This window comes from Callithrix jacchus, chromosome 20, assembly GCF_049354715.1.
Source record: "Callithrix jacchus isolate 240 chromosome 20, calJac240_pri, whole genome shotgun sequence".
NCBI lineage: Eukaryota > Metazoa > Chordata > Mammalia > Primates > Cebidae > Callithrix > Callithrix jacchus.
Window position 1 is genome coordinate 47,265,774 of NC_133521.1, and position 19,161 is coordinate 47,284,934.

A 19,161-nucleotide genomic window follows, 5' to 3' on the forward strand; every position below is an offset into this window, starting at 1 on the left:
TGAGCCTGGGAGTTGGTGTGCAGCCTGGGCAGGATAGCAAGACCCTATCTCATTAAAAAAAAAAAAAAAAAAGAGTGACACTTGCATTCTGGGTTAAAGGCCTCTGGTAACGGGGCATCTCCAGAGCTCGTCCGGACAAGCCTGGAGTTGAGAGCCCACCTTGCCGTCACTTTATTTGTAAAGGTTAAATTCGAAGTGACAAAGATCACCAGCTACTGAGGGAAGTCCAGATGGACACGGGGAGCGGTGCCCGCATTCCATCCAGCAAACCAAGCGCGGCTGATCCAAGCAGCCCTGACAGGGCCCGGAAAAGAACACAGGAATCCTCCGAAGACACCCTCCGACACCAGGCTCACAACCCACCAAGAAAAGACAAGAGAGTCGGGCGCGGTGGCTCAAGACTGTAATCCCAGCACTTTGGGAGGCCGAGGAGGGTGGATCACGAGGTCAAGAGATCAAGACCATCCTGGTCAACATGGTGAAACCCTGTCTCTACTAAAAATACAAAAATTAGCTGGGCATGGTGGCGCGTGCCTGTAGTCCCAGCTACTCGGGAGGTTGAGGCAGGAGAATTGCCTGAACCCAGGAGGTGGAGGTTGCGGTGAGCCGAGATCGCGCCATTGCAGTCCAGCCTGGGTAACAAGAGCGAAACTCCGTCTCAAACAAACAAAAAAGATGAGAGAAACGTCCTGGGTGACAAAACAGAGAAAACGGGGCACAAGAAACGGGGGACGGGAGGCAGAAAGGGAGCCCAGACCGTCTGGCCTGGCCTGAAACCTGCACCAGACAGCCATCAGAAAGGAGGTGTCGGAGGAGGAATACTGATGGCTGGAAAGGTCCCTGAACCTGAGGCTGAGCGAGAGCTCCAGGGACGAAAATAAAGCCTCACCCTAGAACACGTGGCAGAGAAGCGCAGAGCTCCGAGGAAACAGGGGCTCCACACCTCGTCGCCCCAGAAAGCTGGCTCAGGCCCACAGGACGTGGCTCCCGTCAGCCACGTGTGCACAGACTGACCGTACTGCGTTCGTGTCCTCAGGGGAAAAGGTTTACCACCCAACATGCACATCCAGCAAAGCGGCTGATAGTGAGGGGGGCTGAATAAAGGCACAGGGGCGGGGGAGGGCTCGGGGTTGAATTCACCGGCAGCCTGGCGCCAGTGTCTGCCACTGGCGAGGACCTCAGGGAGCCTCCAGTCATGGCAGAAGGGGAGGAGCAGGTGTCAGGGAAGGAGGGCTGGAGTGTAATTTTCCAGGTCCTTGGCGTTTTGAACAAAGAACTGGACGAAACGTCCACAGTAACTACGGAGCGGAGCAGAGGAGGGAAGCAGCGAACACAGGATTTATTAAAGGGAGCGAGCACTCGGGCGTGGGGTGGGAGCGGGCCCCGTTACAAAGTTTTCTGGGTTTTTTTTTGTGTTTGTTTGTGATACAGAGTCTCACTCTGTTGCCCAGGCTGGAGTGCAGTGGCTGCATCTCGGCTCACTGCAACCCCCCTCCCGCCTCCCAGGTGCAAGCAATTCCCCTGCCTCAGCCTTCAGAGTAGCTGGGACCACAGGTGCACACCACCACGCCCGGTTAATTTTTGTGGTTGCTCCATGTGGGTCAGGCTGGTCTTAAACTCCTGACCTCAGCTGATCCGCCTGCCTCGGCCTCCCAAAGTGCTGGGATTACAGGCGTGAGCCACCGCGCCCGTCAGTTTCCTGCATTTCGAGCGCACGTTTCGTGGTTCCTGTCGACTACCTGTTATCCAGATGAAAGGTGTGGCCCGTGGCTAATCTAAGGCCGAGGTGAGCTGTGTCTGTGCAGATGAAGGGATGGCCACTGCCACGCCCTGGTGCTTCCCTTTCTACCCAGGTGTGGCGGGAGGGGCTGGCGGCAGAGAAGCCTCTGATTCTTTTCCACTGGGCGTGGGGCTTTTCCTTTTGGTTTAGTTGTTGGAAGTTGGCGTGAATTGGCCTCAGGTTCCCTGCCCCCAGCCCGGGGTGTTTTCCTTGATTCAGCATGAATTGACTTCGGACTCTCTGCCCCGAGACCTGGGTGTTTTCTTTTTTAGGAAGTCAGCACATATTGAGCTCCCATTCCCCGCACCCGGCCCTCTGTGCTTCCTGGATTCCACGTGAACTGGCCTTAGGTTCCCTGCCCCCAAACCCCGGTCTTCTGCCTCACAGGCATCACGTGCGGAGAGGGAGTCAGAGTGATGGGGAGGCGGCAGGCCCGGTTTAACCATCAGAACAGCACCAGGCCATCCATGAGGGATCTGTCCCTGGGACCCCAAAACTCCCAACACTGGGGATTCAATTTCCACACGAGATTCGGACAAGCATCCAAACTCTGTCAAGACTAGAAACCAAACAGAGGTGGGAGACCTCCAGCACGTAAATGAAGTGAGCCCCGAGATTCCAAGCTGGGGGCAGCAGGGTGACGAGGGAGGGCATGGGGGCAGGAGGGAGGTCGCAGAGCTCAGAGCGTGGGAGGCGGAAGATGACGAGGGCACCCAGTGAGGGGCAGGAAAAGAAGGGCAACTGGACAGTCTGGGACAAACTCGAACCCCAGGGAGAAGACGGTGAGGCTGAGGCTGAGAAAGGTGACCAGCTCTCCCATGCTGCCTTTCCACGGCGGCCGTGAGAGGGGCACCCACAGCCTACCAGGCCACCCTCATGTGGAATGAAGTCAGTGGCTTAGAGTCTGGGGAATGGCGCAAAATGCAGTCCACACAGGGCCGTTTTGCCGGGCACGTGGAAGAGCTCACACACCTACGGTGAGGCCCAGAAATTCTCGTATTTGAATAAGGGCGCTGCATTTTTGTTTTGCACTGGGCCCTGAAGGGTGCAGCTGGGTGGCAGGCTTTGGCTCTGCGCCCCACCCAAAATCTCATCTCGGGTTATAATCCTCACGTGTCAAGGGAGTGACCAGGTGCAGGAGATTTCGTCGTGGGGGCAGCTCACCCCGTGCGTGTGCTCCTGGCAGTGGGCGAGTTCTCGCCAGACCTGGTTTTTAAGAGAGTCTGGCCCTTCCTGTCGCACTCTTTCTCTCCGGCTGCGACGTGAGATGCCTTGCTTCCCCTTTGCCTTCTGCCGTGATTGTGAGTTTCCTGAGGCCTCCCCAGCCATGCAGAACTGTGAGTCAATTAAGCCTTTTTTCCTTTATAAATTATCCAGTCTTGGCCAGGCACAGTGGCTCGTCCCTGTTATCCCAGCAGCTTGGGAGGTCGAGGTGGGTGGACCACTTGAGGTTATGAGTTCCAGACCAGCCTGGCCAACATGGTGGAACCTCGTGTCTAGTAAAAATTCAAAATTAGTCAGATGTGGGGCCAGGCATGGTGGCTCACATCTGTAATCCCAGCACTTTAGGAGGCCAAGGCAGGCAGATCATTTGAGGTGAGGAGTTTGAGACCAGCCTGACCAACATGTAAAATCCCATCTCTACTAAAAATACAAAAAAACTAGGCCAGGTGCAGTGGCTCAGGCCTGTAATCCCAGCACTTTGGGAGGCCGAGGCGGGTGGATCACGAGGTCAAGAGATCGAGACCATCCTGGTCAACCTGGTGAAACACCGTCTCTACTAAAAATACGAAAAATTAGCTGGGCATGGTGGTGCGTGCCTGTAATCCCAGCTACTCGGGAGGTTGAGGCAGGAGAATTGCCTGAAATCAGGAGGCGGAGGTTGCGGTGAGCCGAGATCACGCCATTGCACTCCAGCCTGGGTAACAAGAGCGAAACTCCATCTCAAAAAAAAATAATAATAATCCAGGTGTGGTGGCACATGCCTGTAATCCCAGCTACTCAGGAGGCTGAGGCAGGAGAATCACTTGAGGCAGAGGTTGCAGTGAGCTGAGATTGTGCCACTGCACTCCAGCCTGGATGACTGATAGAAACTCTGTCTTAGGAAGAGGAGGAGAGAGAGGGGGGGGGGAGGGGAGAGGAAAAGCAGGGGAGGGAGGAAACGGAGGGGAAGGGAACCCGTGTCTTGGATATTTACTTCTTTTTTGAGACGGAGTCTCACTCTGCTGCCCAGGCTGGAGTGCAGTGGCACAATCTCAGCTCACAGCAACCTTCGCCTCTTGGGTTCAAGTGATTCTTCTGCCTCAGCCTCTTCAGTAGCTGGGTCTACAGGCACGTGTCACCATGCCCAGTTAATTTTTTATTTTTAGAAGAGACAGCGGGGGGAGGGGTGTCTCACCATGTTAACCAGGATGGTCTTGATCTCTTGACCTCGTGATCTGCCCGCCTTAGCCTCCCAAAATGCTGGGAATTACAGGTGTGAACCACGGCACCCAGCCATAAATTCTAATCTTTTAAAAATATTGAATGAAAACACTATTTATCATGGCCTGGGCACTGTGGCTTTTTGTATTTTTAGTCGAGATGGGGTTTTACATGTTGGTCAGGCTGGTCTCAAACTCCTCACCTGAAATGATCTGCCCACCTTGGCCTCCTAAAGTGCTGGGATTACAGGTGTGAGCCACCATGCCTGGCCCCACATCTGACTAGTTTTGAATTTTTACTAGAGACAAGGTTTCACCATGTTGGCCGGGGGTCCTGACTTGGGAGGCTGAGGTATGTGGTTCATATCTGTGGTCCCAGCTACTCAGGAGGCTGGGCGTGGTTGTGGCGCTTGTGGTCCCTGCTAGCTGGGGGGCCAGGCATGGTGGTGTGTGCCTGTGCTCCCAGCTACTCCGGAGGCTTGGGCAGAATGAGCACTTGGGCCCCTGAGGTACAAGTTGCGTAAGCTGAGATCGAGCCACTGCACTCCAGCCGGGGCGACCCTCCTTCCCTACTAGTCTCCCTCCTCCCAAGCCTCTGACCAGCTTTCCCTCCTGCTCCTCCCAGGAGGCCTGGCTTAGCCCTGCTTCTCAGCTCACTGTCCCCAAGAACCCCCAACACTGCCAGCCCTGGGATTGGGATTCTTCCGTCAGGGACCACCAGGCCACTGTGTTCCCAGAAGCCCCCGGGCGACTTGAGTGTGCTCTGCTGAGGCCTACAAAGGTTCCTGCTCAGCCAGAAGCCGGAGTGTGGGTCCCTGTGACGCTGGAGGTCAGAGTAGTGCGGACCCCCCAGCATTAGGGCAGGTGTCGGGGGCCGGGGAGTGCTGACCCCTCAGCATTAGGGCAGGTGTCGGGGGCCGGGGAGTGCTGACCCCCCAGCATTAGGGCAGGTGTCGGGGGCCGGGGAGTGCTGACCCCCCAGCATTAGGGCAGGTGTCGGGGGCCGGGGAGTGCTGACCCCTCAGCATTAGGGCAGGTGTCGAGGGCCGGGGAGTGCTGACCCCTCAGCATTAGGGCAGGTGTCGGGGGCCAGAGGAGACCAGACCCCTCAGCATTAGGGCAGGTGTTGGGGGCCGGGGAGTGCTGACCCCTCAGCATTAGGGCAGGTGTCGAGGGCCAGGGAGTGCTGACCCCTCAGCATTAGGGCAGGTGTCGGGGGCCAGAGGAGACCAGAACCCTCAGCATTAGGGCAGGCGTTGGGGGCCGGGGAGTGCTGACCCCTCAGCATTAGGGCAGGCGTTGGGGGCCGGGGAGTGCTGACCCCCCAGCATTAGGGCAGGTGTCGGGGGCCGGGGAGTGCTGACCCCCCAGCATTAGGGCAGGTGTCGAGGGCCGGGGAGTGCTGACCCCTCAGCATTAGGGCAGGTGTCGAGGGCCGGGGAGTGCTGACCCCCCAGCATTAGGGCAGGTGTCGAGGGCCGGGGAGTGCTGACCCCTCAGCATTAGGGCAGGTGTCGAGGGCCGGGGAGTGCTGACCCCTCAGCATTAGGGCAGGTATCGGGGGCCGGGGAGTGCTGACCCCTCAGCATTAGGGCAGGTGTCGGGGGCCGGGGAGTGCTGACCCCTCAGCATTAGGGCAGGCGTCGGGGGCCAGAGGAGACCAGACCCCTCAGCATTAGGGCAGGCGTTGGGGGCCGGGGAGTGCTGACCCCTCAGCATTAGGGCAGGCGTCGGGGGCCAGAGGAGACCAGACCCCTCAGCATTAGGGCAGGTGTCGGGGGCCAGAGGAGACCAGACCCCTCAGCATTAGGGCAGGTGTCGGGGGCCGGGGAGTGCTGACCCCTCAGCATTAGGGCAGGTGTCGAGGGCCAGAGGAGACCAGACCCCTCAGCATTAGGGCAGGCGTCGGGGGCCGGGGAGTGCTGACCCCTCAGCATTAGGGCAGGTGTCGAGGGCCAGAGGAGACCAGACCCCTCAGCATTAGGGCAGGTGTCGGGGGCCGGGGAGTGCTGACCCCTCAGCATTAGGGCAGGTGTCGAGGGCCAGAGGAGACCAGACCCCTCAGCATTAGGGCAGGCGTCGGGGGCCAGAGGAGACCAGACCCCTCAGCATTAGGGCAGGCGTCGGGGGCCGGGGAGTGCTGACCCCTCAGCATTAGGGCAGGTGTCGGGGGCCAGAGGAGACCAGAACCCTCAGCATTAGGGCAGGCGTTGGGGGCCAGGGAGTGCTGACCCCTCAGCATTAGGGCAGGCGTCGGGGGCCAGAGGAGACCAGAACCCTCAGCATTAGGGCAGGCGTTGGGGGCCGGGGAGTGCTGACCCCTCAGCATTAGGGCAGGTGTCGGGGGCCAGAGGAGACCAGACCCCTCAGCATTAGGGCAGGTGTCGGGGGCCAGAGGAGACCAGACCCCTCAGCATTAGGGCAGGCGTTGGGGGCCGGGGAGTGCTGACCCCTCAGCATTAGGGCAGGCGTCGGGGGCCAGAGGAGACCAGAACCCTCAGCATTAGGGCAGGCGTTGGGGGCCGGGGAGTGCTGACCCCCCAGCATTAGGGCAGGTGTCGGGGGCCAGAGGAGACCAGACCCCTCAGCATTAGGGCAGGCATCGGGGGCCGGGGAGTGCTGACCCCCCAGCATTAGGGCAGGCGTCGGGGGCTGGGGAGTGCTGACCCCTCAGCATTAGGGCAGGCATCGGGGGCCGGGAGTGCTGACCCCCCAGCATTAGGGCAGGTGTTGGGGGCCAGAGGAGACCAGACCCCTCAGCATTAGGGCAGGTGTCGGGGGCCGGGAGTGCTGACCCCTCAGCATTAGGGCAGGTGTCGGGGGCCGGGGAGTGCTGACCCCTCAGCATTAGGGCAGGCGTTGGGGGCCGGGGAGTGCTGACCCCTCAGCATTAGGGCAGGCGTCGGGGGCCGGGGAGTGCTGACCCCTCAGCATTAGGGCAGGTGTCGGGGGCCGGGGAGTGCTGACCCCCCAGCATTAGGGCAGGCGTCGAGGGCCGGGGAGTGCTGACCCCTCAGCATTAGGGCAGGTGTCGGGGGCCGGGAGTGCTGTCCCCCCAGCATTAGGGCAGGTGTCGGGGGCCGGGGAGTGCTGACCCCTCAGCATTAGGGCAGGCATCGGTGGCCGGGGAGTGCTGACCCCCCAGCATTAGGGCAGGCGTCGGGGGCCGGGGAGTGCTGACCCCTCAGCATTAGGGCAGGTGTCGAGGGCCGGGGAGTGCTGACCCCTCAGCATTAGGGCAGGTGTTGGGGGCCGGGAGTGCTGACCCCTCAGCATTAGGGCAGGTGTTGGGGGCCGGGAGTGCTGACCCCTCAGCATTAGGGCAGGTGTTGGGGGCCGGGGAGTGCTGTCCCCTCAGCATTTGGGCAACCGTCGGGGCACACCTGGGCTGTTTAGCACCTTCCTGAAACGTCCTAATGTTTTATCCCCCATGGCAAGTCTGGGAAAATTCTTCCGTGGAAAGAGGTGCTTCCTGAGAATGCAGGATTTGAGTGACTGATCACTTGCAGCTCTAGACCCCTGGGTCCTGAGGGGAGATAACAGCAACAGCGGCAGCAGCGCAGCATGGCTGACCCCCTCGCCGCTGGCCCTGTGCCCGGCCTTTCCTCAGCCTGCCGTTAGCGTCTTGTCCTTTCATCTGGGCTCTGGCCCCAACCCTGGGTCTGGGATCCTAGCTTCTTTTATTTATTTTATTTTTTGAGTCTTGCTCTGTCACCCAGGCTGTAGTACAGTGGCACAATCTCAGCTCACTGCAACCTCTGCCTCCTGGGTTCAAGCAATTCTTCCACCTCCGCCTCCTGTGTAGCTGGGATTACAGGCACCTGCCATCATGCCCAGCTAATTTTTGTGTTTTTGTCGAGATGGGGTTTCATCATGTCAGCTAGGCTGGTCTTGAACTCCTGACCTCAGGTGATCCGCCCACCTCAGCCTCCCAAAGTGCTGGGATTACAGGCATATGCCACCACGCCTGACCGATCCCAGCTTCCTTTTTTTTTTTTTGAGGCGGAGTTTCGCTCTTGTTACCCAGGCTGGAGTGCAATGGCGCCATCTCGGCTCACCACAACCTCCGCCTCCTGGGTTCAGGCAATTCTCCTGCCTCAGCCTCCCACGCAGCTGGGATTACAGATACGCGCCACCACGCCCAGCTAATTTTTTGTATTTTTTTAGTAGAGATGGGGTTTCACCATGTTGACCAGGATGGTCTCGACCTCGTGACCTCGTGATCCACCCGCCTCGGCCTCCCAAAGTGCTGGGATTACAGGCGTGAGCCACCGCGCCCGGCCCGATCCCAGCTTCTTATACCCCTCTGCCTAGCCCAGATAGCGACACCCGGTCACTGGGTGTCTGGCCTTCCATCCTACCCACTCTCTCGGGGACTGTGTTGGTTACTCATTGAACATGGGAAGCTGTAAACAGGAGACAGCCCAGCGATCACCACTTCCACCAAAGACCTGTGGTACCTCCCCTGGCAGGCGGAGTGGCTCCTCACAGGGCGAAGCTCATCCTTCTCCAGCACGAGACAGCCAGGCCAGCACAGAGGCACCAGAGCAGCAAGGCAGGCAGGTTCCCGGACCATGTGGACCAGATGCTGGCTCTGGCCCCTTGTGGCCATGTGCACTGCAGACTTCTTTCGGGACGAGGCAGAGAGGATCATGAGGGACACCCCTGTCATTGATGGGTGAGTGGCCATCTAGGCCAGGTGCTTAGGAAACCAGGATTGGGAGCCAGGGCAGCTGGGGGAGCTGGGGCTGGGGCTGGGGTAGCCAGGGCTGGGAGCCAGATTGGGGGAGCTGGGGTGAGGCTCATGTGGCCTTGACTTGGGGCTCAGTTTCTGCAACTGTGCCAGGGCCTTGCCCTTTCCTGGCTCATACTGCTTTGTGGGGTCTCTCAGGGCCCCCAAAGCCTTCAGCAGATGAAGGTCTGCAGGGAGCGGGGCAGGAAGGAGGCAAGGCCCGAGCTCCTGGGCCCTTACGCTCAGAGCGAGGTCTGTGCCTGGGGACGGTGAGGCCCTGGGCCCCAGACTCTGCCTGTGCCTCTCTGGGCCTCGGCTTCTCAGGAAAGCTGCAGGTGGGGTGGTGCCTCAAGGCCCTCTCTGCCAGCATTTTTTGGCTCCTCCCGCTCCCACAGCCTACACTCTCCTGAGGGGAGACCCATGTAGCCTGTGCCCACCCCACCCCCACCCTGACCTCACTGGGACCCTTGCGTCACCTGCTTCTCTCTCAGCCTCCGCAGGGTCGGGATTCCCACTGCCCAGGAACCTGACCCTCCTCCCCACCCCTCCTGGCCCAGCACCGCAACACTGGGTTGCCATGGGGGCCTCCTGCTTCCAGGCACCAGACTCAGACCACGTTAACACTGGCTCCGTGCGTGGGCAGGAGGCTCCCTGAGAGTCTGCCCTACGTCCGGCAGTGTCTCCACCTGGAAGATGCCTCTGGGCTTTGTCTAAGAAAAAAGCTCTATTAAAAAAGCAGGAAAACCCAATGTCTTATTACATAAGAACTTTAGGACCCCTAGCGCAGTGGCTCATGCCTGTAATCCCACCACTTTGGGAGGCCAAGGCGGGTGGACCACCTGAGTTCTGGAGTTCAAGACCAGCCTGCCCTACATGGAGAAACCCCATCTCTACTAAAAATATAAAATTAGCCAGGTGTAGTGGTACATGCCTAGGATACTCGGGAGGCTGAGGCAGGAGAATCACTTGACCCTAGGAGGTGGAGGTTATGGTGAGCCGAGATTGCGCCATTGCACTCCAGCCTGGGCAACAAGAGCAGAACTGTGTTTAAAAGAAAAAAAAAAAAAGAACTTCAGGGAACAGGCCAAGCTGGGTGTTTCACTCCTGTAAATCCCAGGATTTTGGGAGGCTGAGGTGGGCAAATCACCCAAGGTCAGGAGTTCAAGACCAGACTGGCCAACATGGTAAAACCCTGTCTCTACTAAATGTACAAAAAATTAGCCAGGCGTGGTGACAGCTACCTGTAGTCCCAGCTATTCAGGAGGCTGAGGCAGGAGAATCACTTTAACCTGGATTCTCAATCAATGCAGTGAGCTGAGATTGCACCATTGCACTCCAGCCTGGATGACAGCGAGACACCATCTCAATTTTAAAAAACAAAAACAAAACACAAGACACTTAAGGGAGCACAGGGTGGCCCATGCCCCCGCCCTTCCTCCCCGCCCACCTCCTTCCTGCTGGCTTCCTCCTGGCCTGTCACCTGGTGCTCAGGGGTCAAGCCCCTCACACAGGCTCAGTGGGGAATGGAGGCTCCCACCCTACAATCCCTGCTCTGTGGCAGGAGAGGGTCTGGGCTTAGGGACTGGGCGTCCCACAGCAGTGAGGGCAGGCCGAAGACACCGGCTACGGGGGGACCCCAGGCCACACAGGGAGGATCTGAGTGCAGGTGTCTGGCTTGAGCAGGGTCCCAAGTGAGCCAATAGCCAGGAAGGTTCGGGGATCTGGGATTGTCCTAGACAGGTCTGGCAGGCAGGCAAAGCTGACATGCTAGCGGCTCTAGCAGGTGAGAGACCCACAGAAGTAGCTCCAACAGCAGGGAAGTGTGGGGACGTGCACGGCCGTTCAAGGTGCCACCACCCACACCCTCACGGTTTAAAGGGGCCACGCCGCTCCACCCTCATGTCTGCATGCGGGCCAGCAGGGAGAAGGGAGGGATAAAGAAGGGAAGAAGGGTCCAGGCACTGTGCTCACGCCTGTAATCCCAGCACTTTGGGAGGCCGAGGCAGGCGGATCATGAGGTCGGGAGATCGAGACCATGCTGGCTAACATGGCGAAACCTCATATTTACTACAAAAAATTAGCCCGGTGTGGTGGAGCCCATCTGTAGTCCAGGCTCCTCAGGTGGCTGAGGCGGGAGAATGGTTTGAACCTGGGAGGCAGAATGGCAGCAAGCCAAGATGGCGCCACTACACTCCAGCCTGGGCAACAGAGCGAGACTCCATCTCAAAAAAACAGCTGTCACAGGACCCAACTTACACAGCCACACCCAGTGACATAGGGGCAGGGAGGTCTTCAATCCTAATGGCTGTATGCCAACTAAAAATGGGGGGCTTTAAAGTTACAAAGGAAAAGGAGAAGAAGAGGTAGCGGGAACGGCCAGCAGTCCCTCCTGGGAACAGCTGCCTGAGTGTGTGCTCGCTGCCATTACAGCACATTTCAGCGATCCTTGGAGCAGGATACGGATTCCATGTGCCAGCTAAGGGCACTGCCGCAGCCCGCACAGATAAGGAGGGTGGGTCTGATTAGCTTCTGAACTGCAGTTTGACCTGAGCATAAGGCAGGTGTGGCCTCTGTCCCACAGAGAAACCAGGGGCCCCACCCTCCCATCTTTTCCAGCAAGAGCGGAGAGGGCTGGCTGGGCACGGTGGTTCACACCTGTGGTCCCTGTACCTTGGGAGGATTGCTTGAGCCCCAGAGGCTGGGGCTGCAGTGAGCTGTGATTGCACTCCTGCCCTCCAGCCTGGGCAACAGAGTGACACCCTGTCTCAAAAAAGAAAAAAGGGGGGACAGCAGGAGGGGGATGGAGGCAAGAGCAGAGCGGGCTGTTGTGGCCTCTCCCTCCAAGCCGGCTCCTGGGGTGTGGGAATCCCTGCCCATCCCAGGCTGATGTCCTCAGGCCAGGGAGTCACGTCTGCTCCTGGAGCCCCACCCGCCCTGCCCAGGACAGTGCCCAGTGCAGGGCCGCACCCTGGCAACGAGGCTGCCCCCCAGGCAGGGTCCCTGGCTGGAGCTCATGGTTCCCACAGCAAATGCTCCCTGAGCCGTCGCTCTGTGCCGAGGGCTGGGGAGAGGCGGGTGCCAGCCCAGGCTGTCACGTGGGCCTGCTGTCACCAGAGACCTTCTTCTTGTCGCAGGAGCTTTGGGAATGACTTTGCACTAGTGTCAGCCATGTGCCTGTCTGTCTGCCCAGGGCTGGGGCTGGAAAGTGTGCCAAGCTGGGTTTGGGGGCACCAGCCCAGGGGAGGTCAGGGGCTGCAGGGACCCAGGAAGGGCAGAACCCTCCCCTGGTTTCCCCGCAGCAGGAGCTCTGTGGGTGGACTTGCCTTTGAAAAGCTCATTTCAGGCAGGTAGATTTGGGCGGGGTCAGGAAGATAATCTTCAGGGCCCACAGCTGGAGACTATTAATGGTTACTCCTCTGCCTCTCCCAGTTGCCCTCTGAGGAAGGCACCAAGACACCCTCATTTACAGATGGGGAAACTGAGGCACAGAGGGGCAGGTCTGGAATTTGAGCTGAAAACTGGATGTGGAGGCGCCCCTGTGTCCCATCTCAGCACATACCCTCACAAGGCAGCCCCCCGCAGACAGGGGCACAGCCCACATTAAGGAAGGAACCTGAGGCCCCAGACCCAGTGAGGAGGGGGAACCCAGGGTGGGGGCCAGGCCCCAGCCCCTTCTCATCCTCCTCAAAGCCTTCAGGTCATGGAATCGGGGCGAGGGTTGTATGGGGCTGCATTGGGGCCCGCTCGTTCCCAGGGGCTCAGACCTGCTGGGTGAAACACAGATCATAAGCTGGAGCCTGCACAGGCCTGAGAACAGTGTTTCTAATGAGGATGGATTCCCTTTGCTCCTGGCCTCTGCCTGGGCAGCTGGATTCAGACCTGTGAGACCCTCACTCAGCCACCAGCTCTGACGGCCTCAGCTCCCGCCACTGCGTTCCCTTCTTTCTCCTTTCTGCTCTCACCACCAGGTCCTGGGAAAACCTTGGAGAACCTCAGTCCTTTGGAAGCTGAGAAGAATCTGATGGGAGTTTGGGTGCAGGGCTCCTCCCCAGAGACAGAGGCAGCACCCATTGCCCTCCTCCCTAGGAGGATGGGGGTCCAGACCCCCAAGGATAGGCTGTTCCGATTACCCAACCACCCACTGTATTCCCCAACAGGGAATTTGCCCTTTAAACAGAAAATTCTCAGAAGCAGTATTGCCCCAGGCCCCTTCCTCTTCACCCACCTCCCCAGACCTGACTATTGAGGTCATTACGGTTTTTCTGTCCACCATCGGGCAGTGTGTCCACCCCCCGCCGCCTCCACAGACACACGCTGTGGAAGGGGTGGCCCACCCAGCTCCCTGAGCTCCTGGCCAGTGGTTCCTTGCCCTGGAGGGGGCGCAGTTGGGAGGCACACCCTGCACAGGTGTGCTCAGGTGGCTGGTGACCCATCAATCCTGCAGCCTGGACTTCTGCCCTGCGCCCACGTGAGGAACAGTGGTGGGGGCAAGCCTGCAGCGCAGGAGCTCGGAAGCCCCTGGGTCCCAGTGGCTGTCCTGACCGCCTGGCCTCCTCCTACCACTCCAGACACAACGACCTCCCCTGGCAGCTCCTGGACATGTTCAACAACCGTCTGCAGGACGAGAGGGCCAACCTGAGCACCCTGACCGGCACCCACACCAACATCCCCAAGCTGAGGGCCGGCTTCGTAGGGGGCCAGGTACTGCTGCCCTACCTCGTGCTGGCCCTGCTTGGGGTCACCCCGCCTCCTGTCTTGGGCCTGGCCCCTTCAGTGCTGTCCCTTCAGGATCCCTCGGTGCCACAGGCCCTCGAAAAGGCAGCCACCCAGGCTGAGGGAGGGCTTCCCGGGGGTGGGAAACCAGACTCCTGCGGGCACGGAGGGGCGGGCTGGGACCTGGCTGCAGCAGTTCCTGGTACTCCCTGTGCTCCCCAGTTCTGGTCCGTGTATACACCTTGCGACACTCAGAACAAAGACGCTGTGAGGAGGACGCTGGAGCAGATTGATGTGGTCCAACGCATGTGCCAGATGTACCCCGATACCTTCGTGTGCGTCACCAGCAGTGAAGGTAAGATCCTGACCTGGGTCTTCCAGGTCCCAAGTCCCCCCACCCAACACTTACCCAGAGCAGCAAGTGCTGGTCAGGATACCTCATCCTCCAGAAGCCAGGCGCCCCCTCCCTGCACCCTCCATCTTCTAGATGCCAGGTGCTCGCTCCCCTGAACCCCCCCACCCTCCAGACATCAGGTACCCACTCTCCTGAACCCCCTACCCTCTTGATGCTGGGTGCTCAAGCCCCTGTATCCCCCACCTTCCAGATGCCAGGTGCCCACACCCTTGCACCCCCTGCACCCCCCCAGCCTCCAGACGCCAGGCACCCACTCTCCTGCACCTGGCTATCCCTACAGGCATCCGGAATGCCTTCCGGGAGGGGAAGGTGGCCAGCCTGATTGGTGTGGAGGGCGGCCACTCCATTGACAGCAGTCTGGGCGTTCTGCGGGCACTCTATCAGCTGGGCATGCGGTACCTGACCCTCACCCACAGCTGCAACACGCCCTGGTGCGCGATGCCCCACAGGAGGCCCCTGGGCTACGGGTTGGAGTGGGGGCGGTCACTCCCCGCCACCCTCCTGAGCCCGTCCCCTCTGCCCGTGAGTCCCAGGCCAGGCCTCGCCTGTTGGGTGATAGGAGGCTGAGGCCACCGCTCACCACTTGGGACCTGCCTTTTGCTCCCACAGGGCTGACAACTGGCTGGTGGACACGGGAGACAGCGATGCCCACAGCCAAGGCCTGTCACCCTTTGGGCAGGTGAGTGGGACGAGAGGGGCTGGTCACCCCCCTCAGAGAAGGTGACCAGAAAGACACAGCTCACCAGTGGGACTCAGTCTCCTCATCTGTAAAATGGAGCTGGCAGCCGTCCCCTCAGGGTGGGTGCTGAGCCCTGAGTGGTCCCAGACTTCCAGGCATGGAAGGACTGACGGACGCCTGGTCCAGCCCTTCAGCCTCCCCAGCCCTGACCCTGGGGGACTGTGAGGGTGGACGTGGCCCTGTCTTCCTAGCGTGTGGTGAAGGAGCTGAACCGCCTGGGGGTCATGATCGACTTGGCTCATGTGTCTGTGGCCACAATGAAGGACGCACTGCGGCTGTCCAGAGCCCCGGTCATCTTCAGCCACTCCTCGGCCTACAGCCTGTGTACCAGCCGGCGCAATGTGCCCGACGACGTCCTGCAGCTGGTGGTGAGGCCGAGGGAGCACCCGCACCCGCCGCCCTGGGCAGGCCCTCCCAGCCCTCCCAGCCCTCCCAGTCCTCAGCTCCACCCCGTCTTCCTGTGCAGAAAGAGACAGCGAGCCTGGTGATGGTGAATTTCTACAACAACTATGTCTCCTGCACAAACGAGGCCACCCTGTTCCAAGTGGCCGGTAGGTGAGGCGCGAGCGGCCGAGGGGCTGAGTGGGGAGGGTCTCCCTCGGGACCCACACCTGCTGCTCCCCCGACAGACCATCTGGACCACATTAAGAAGGTGGCGGGAGCTGGAGCCGTGGGTTTCGGTGGGGACTTCGATGGTGTCCCAAGGTAAGGGGTGAGACCCCTGTCCTGTGGATGAGCTGGGAGGGTCATGACCCCGTCGGTGGGATGGGGCAGCGGGAGGAGGGATGTGGGTCCTGGCATGAGGGCCCAGGTTCTCCTGGCCTCAACACAGACTCCCGGAGGGGCTGGAAGACGTCTCCAAGTACCCAGCCCTCATCGCCGAGCTGCTCAGGAGGAACTGGACGGAGGCGGAAGTCAGGGGCGTGCTGGCTGGCAACCTGCTGAGGGTCTTCGAGGCCGTGGAGAAGGTGAGGATGGGAACGGTCCCCTGAGCTTCCGCCACTCCCACCAGCAGGCAGGCTGCCTACCCGTGTCTGTCCCCAGGTCAGAGACCTCACACAGGCTCCCGAGGAGGAGCCCATCCCGCTGGACGAGCTGGAAGGCTCCTGCAGGACGCAGTATGGCTACTCGGGGGCTCCCAGCCTCTCCCACCGGCAGGGGTTCCTGCTGGCCTCCCTTGCTCCCCTGCTCCTCTGTCTGTGGTTCCTGTGACACTCAGGAGACCAGAGCCCCGTTTATGACTCCGGGAGCTCAGGGAACACCTGCCCACCTGAGGATGCCAGATGCCAGGAACCCTGCTGCCCACATGGCAAGGACCAGTGTCTTCTGAGCAGGCACCTGGGCTCACGGGAGGCGGGGCAAGATGCCTGGACAGCTCAGGACACGGGTACACAGTAGGCCCTTAATAAAAGCAACGTCCCATCATGTCCTAGGGTACGTGTTGTTGGCAGCCAGCCTGGGAGCCCATGCTGTCTTCACATGACAGCGTGTTTTGTGAAAATGGCTCTTGGTTGGACCTGGACGCAGGAGTGATGAGTCCTTGGTCCAGCCAGGAGGGCTTGGGAAGTCTGAAGAGGGCTTTCCGCAGACGCTGCGTGAGTGTCTTTAGGGACATGGTCTCAGCTCCAGTGGACGCCTCCAGCCACGCACTGGTGTGCACACACACTCCCCACCCCGGCACAAACACACCCCCACTCCTGCACACACAGACCCCCACCCCCACATGCACACCCCCACCCCTGTGTGCACACACACTCCCCATCACTGCACAAACACCACTCCACCCCTGCATATGCACACACTCCCCACTCCTGCACACACATAACCATCCCTGCTCACACTCCCACCCCTGCACACACCCCCACCCCTGCACATACACACCCCACCTCTGCACACACCCACCTGTGCACACACCCCCCACCCCAGCACACATACCTCCACTACACCTGCACACACATACACCCCACCCCTGCTCATACTTCCCAACCCTGCTAGCATCCCCACCCCTGCATACACAACCCCACCCCGGCTCACACCTCAACCCTGCATGCACACACCCCCATACCTACATACCCCGTCACACTCCCCACCCCTGCACACACACACCCTTGCACACATACACACCCTCCCCTGCACACATATACCGCACCCTTGCACACACAACCCCCACCCCTGCACATGCACCCTCAGCTGTGCACACATCCCACCCCTACACACACACCCCACACCTGGACACACAAACCCATCTGCACAATCCCCTGCACATGCACACCCCACCCCTGCACACACACATCCACCCTTGCACACAACCCACCTCTGCACTCACCTCACCCCCACACATGCACACCCCACCCCTGCACACACACATCCCACCCCTGTATGCACACCCCACACTACACATCCCCACCTCTACACACACACACACACCCCCTTGCACATGCACAGCCCGACCCCTGCTCACACACACCCCCACCCTTGCTCACACACCCCACCCCTGCACACATCCCACCCCTGTATGCACACCCCACACCACACATCCCCACCTCTACACACACACACACACCCTTGCACATGCACAGCCCGACCCCTGCTCACACACCCCCACCCTTGCTCACACACTCCACCCCTGCACACACACATGCTCCCCACTTCTGCACACACATTCTCCCCACCCCTGCCCGCACACCCCCACCCCTGCCCACACACATGCTCCCCACTTCTGCACACACATTCTCCCAACCCCTGCCCGCACACCCCCACCCCTGCCCACACACATGCTCCCCACTTCTGCACATTCTCCCAACCCCTGCCTGCACACCCCCACCCCTGCACACACACATGCTCCCCACTTCTGCACACACATTCTCCCCACCCCTGCCCGCACACCCCCACCCCTGCACACACACATGCTCCCCACTTCTGCACACACGTTCTCCCAACCCCTGCCCGCACACCCCCACCCCTGCCCATTCTGGTTCTGTGAACACGACTAAGGGTCCAGGGATCTGCCAGGGCAGATCCACTCCCTTTGTCCAGCCTTTTTTTTTCGAGACCGAATCTTGCTCTGTCACCCAGTCTGGACTGCAGTGGCATGATCTCAGCTCACTGCAACCTCTGCCTCCCAGGTTGAAGAGATTCTCTTGCCTCCGCCTCCCGAGTAGCCGAGACTACAGATGTATGCCACTACCCCCAGGTAATTTCGGTAGAGATGGAGGTTTCACTCTGTTGGCCAGGCCAGTCTTGAACCCCTGACCTCAGGTGATCTGCTCTCTTCAGCCTCCAAAGGTGCTGGGATAACAGGTGTGAGCCACTGTGCCTGGCCCAGTCTCTTTTGGTAAATGGGGAGGCAGAGTCTGAATCAGTCTGGCTCCAGGGGCCCCTGATGCCTTGAGCAGCAGAGCCAGGTGAACCGCAGGGACAGATGTGGTCCAGGTGTACGCTATGCAGCACTGGGTCCTCCTAGGTGGCCACTGGGGTTCACTGCCTTCCCATCAGGGCCCCCACCGGCTTGTCTTGAGGTGATCACAGGGCAGGACAAGACCCCCAATGCTACTGTACCGCCCTGAGGGCCCTGGGGGTGAGGGACTGCCCACACAGCCCCCATGCATTCTGGAGTTTTCCCGCAGCTTCTGTTAGGGAGGAAATGTGAAGCCCCACGGCCCAGGTACCTTCCAGATCTGCCTTCGCAGGGAGAAGGCTGGGTAGAGGTGACCACAGCACTGGGGGTGCAGGCTGGGCCCCCAGGAGCTACTGGGAGGCTTCGTTTTCCACTGGCCAGGCCTCAGTGAGGGACTCTGAGTCAAGGAGCAGGGGTTCTGGCAACCATGCCCTCCCATGGAGCAGCAGCCCCCGAAGGTGGCTCTCCAGAAGGGACACGTGCTGATACCCTGGGATCCTCTTAGCCAAAGTCTGTGTGTCTGTGTACATATGCAGGGCGTGAGCTCCTGCACTCGGCCTCCACATCCTGGATTTGGCCATTTCTAAACACCATTCCCCACTCAAAGGAATCAGAGCTTCCTGGAGAAGTGGCTGATACTCAGGGCTGGGGCAACAGGCACCGAGGTGAGCCAAGAGCCTCCTGCCGTGCTGGGCCAGGCCATGCTCGGAGACTGCCAAGGTGGGAGGGAAGCTGACCTCAGTCTCTTGAATATGACACTATGTCTCTGAGCCCACAAAGCAAGTGCCCGCAACCATCGTAACCCACGCAGCAAACACAGACAGGTCCAGACGGATGGGAATCACGGAGGGAGTGGGGAGGGTCCTGTCTGGAATCCTCAAGAAAATCACAGTCGTTTCATTGGAGTCAATGGACACAACACTCAGGGAAAGCAGCTCGGGGCCTGCAGAGTCGTCAGGATC

At 60.0% G+C, this 19,161-nt stretch overlaps 1 protein-coding gene across 1 annotated transcript; it reads left to right on the forward strand.

Annotated features, from left to right (window-relative positions):
- The first annotated feature begins 8,639 nt into the window (after positions 1–8,639).
- On the forward strand, positions 8,640–16,227 carry DPEP1 (dipeptidase 1). The gene is made up of 10 exons (XM_035281830.3): positions 8,640–8,881; positions 13,504–13,636; positions 13,871–14,003; positions 14,344–14,494; positions 14,673–14,742; positions 14,994–15,170; positions 15,269–15,353; positions 15,432–15,507; positions 15,635–15,770; positions 15,847–16,227. Exons 1-10 carry the CDS (start codon positions 8,778–8,780, stop codon positions 16,012–16,014), a joined length of 1,233 nt encoding a protein of 410 aa, XP_035137721.1. The 5' UTR covers positions 8,640–8,777; the 3' UTR covers positions 16,015–16,227.
- Positions 16,228–19,161: the final 2,934 nt, after the last annotated feature.

Bases quoted from the DNA above. Each gene is read 5' to 3' on its own strand.
- DPEP1 (XM_035281830.3), top strand. From the start codon at position 8,778: ATGTGGACCAGATGCTGGCTCTGGCCCCTTGTGGCCATGTGCACTGCA. The intron at 14,004-14,343 runs GTAAGATCCTGA...CTATCCCTACAG, and splicing joins GTGCGTCACCAGCAGTGAAG to GCATCCGGAATGCCTTCCGG. The intron at 15,508-15,634 runs GTAAGGGGTGAG...GCCTCAACACAG, and splicing joins GACTTCGATGGTGTCCCAAG to ACTCCCGGAGGGGCTGGAAG.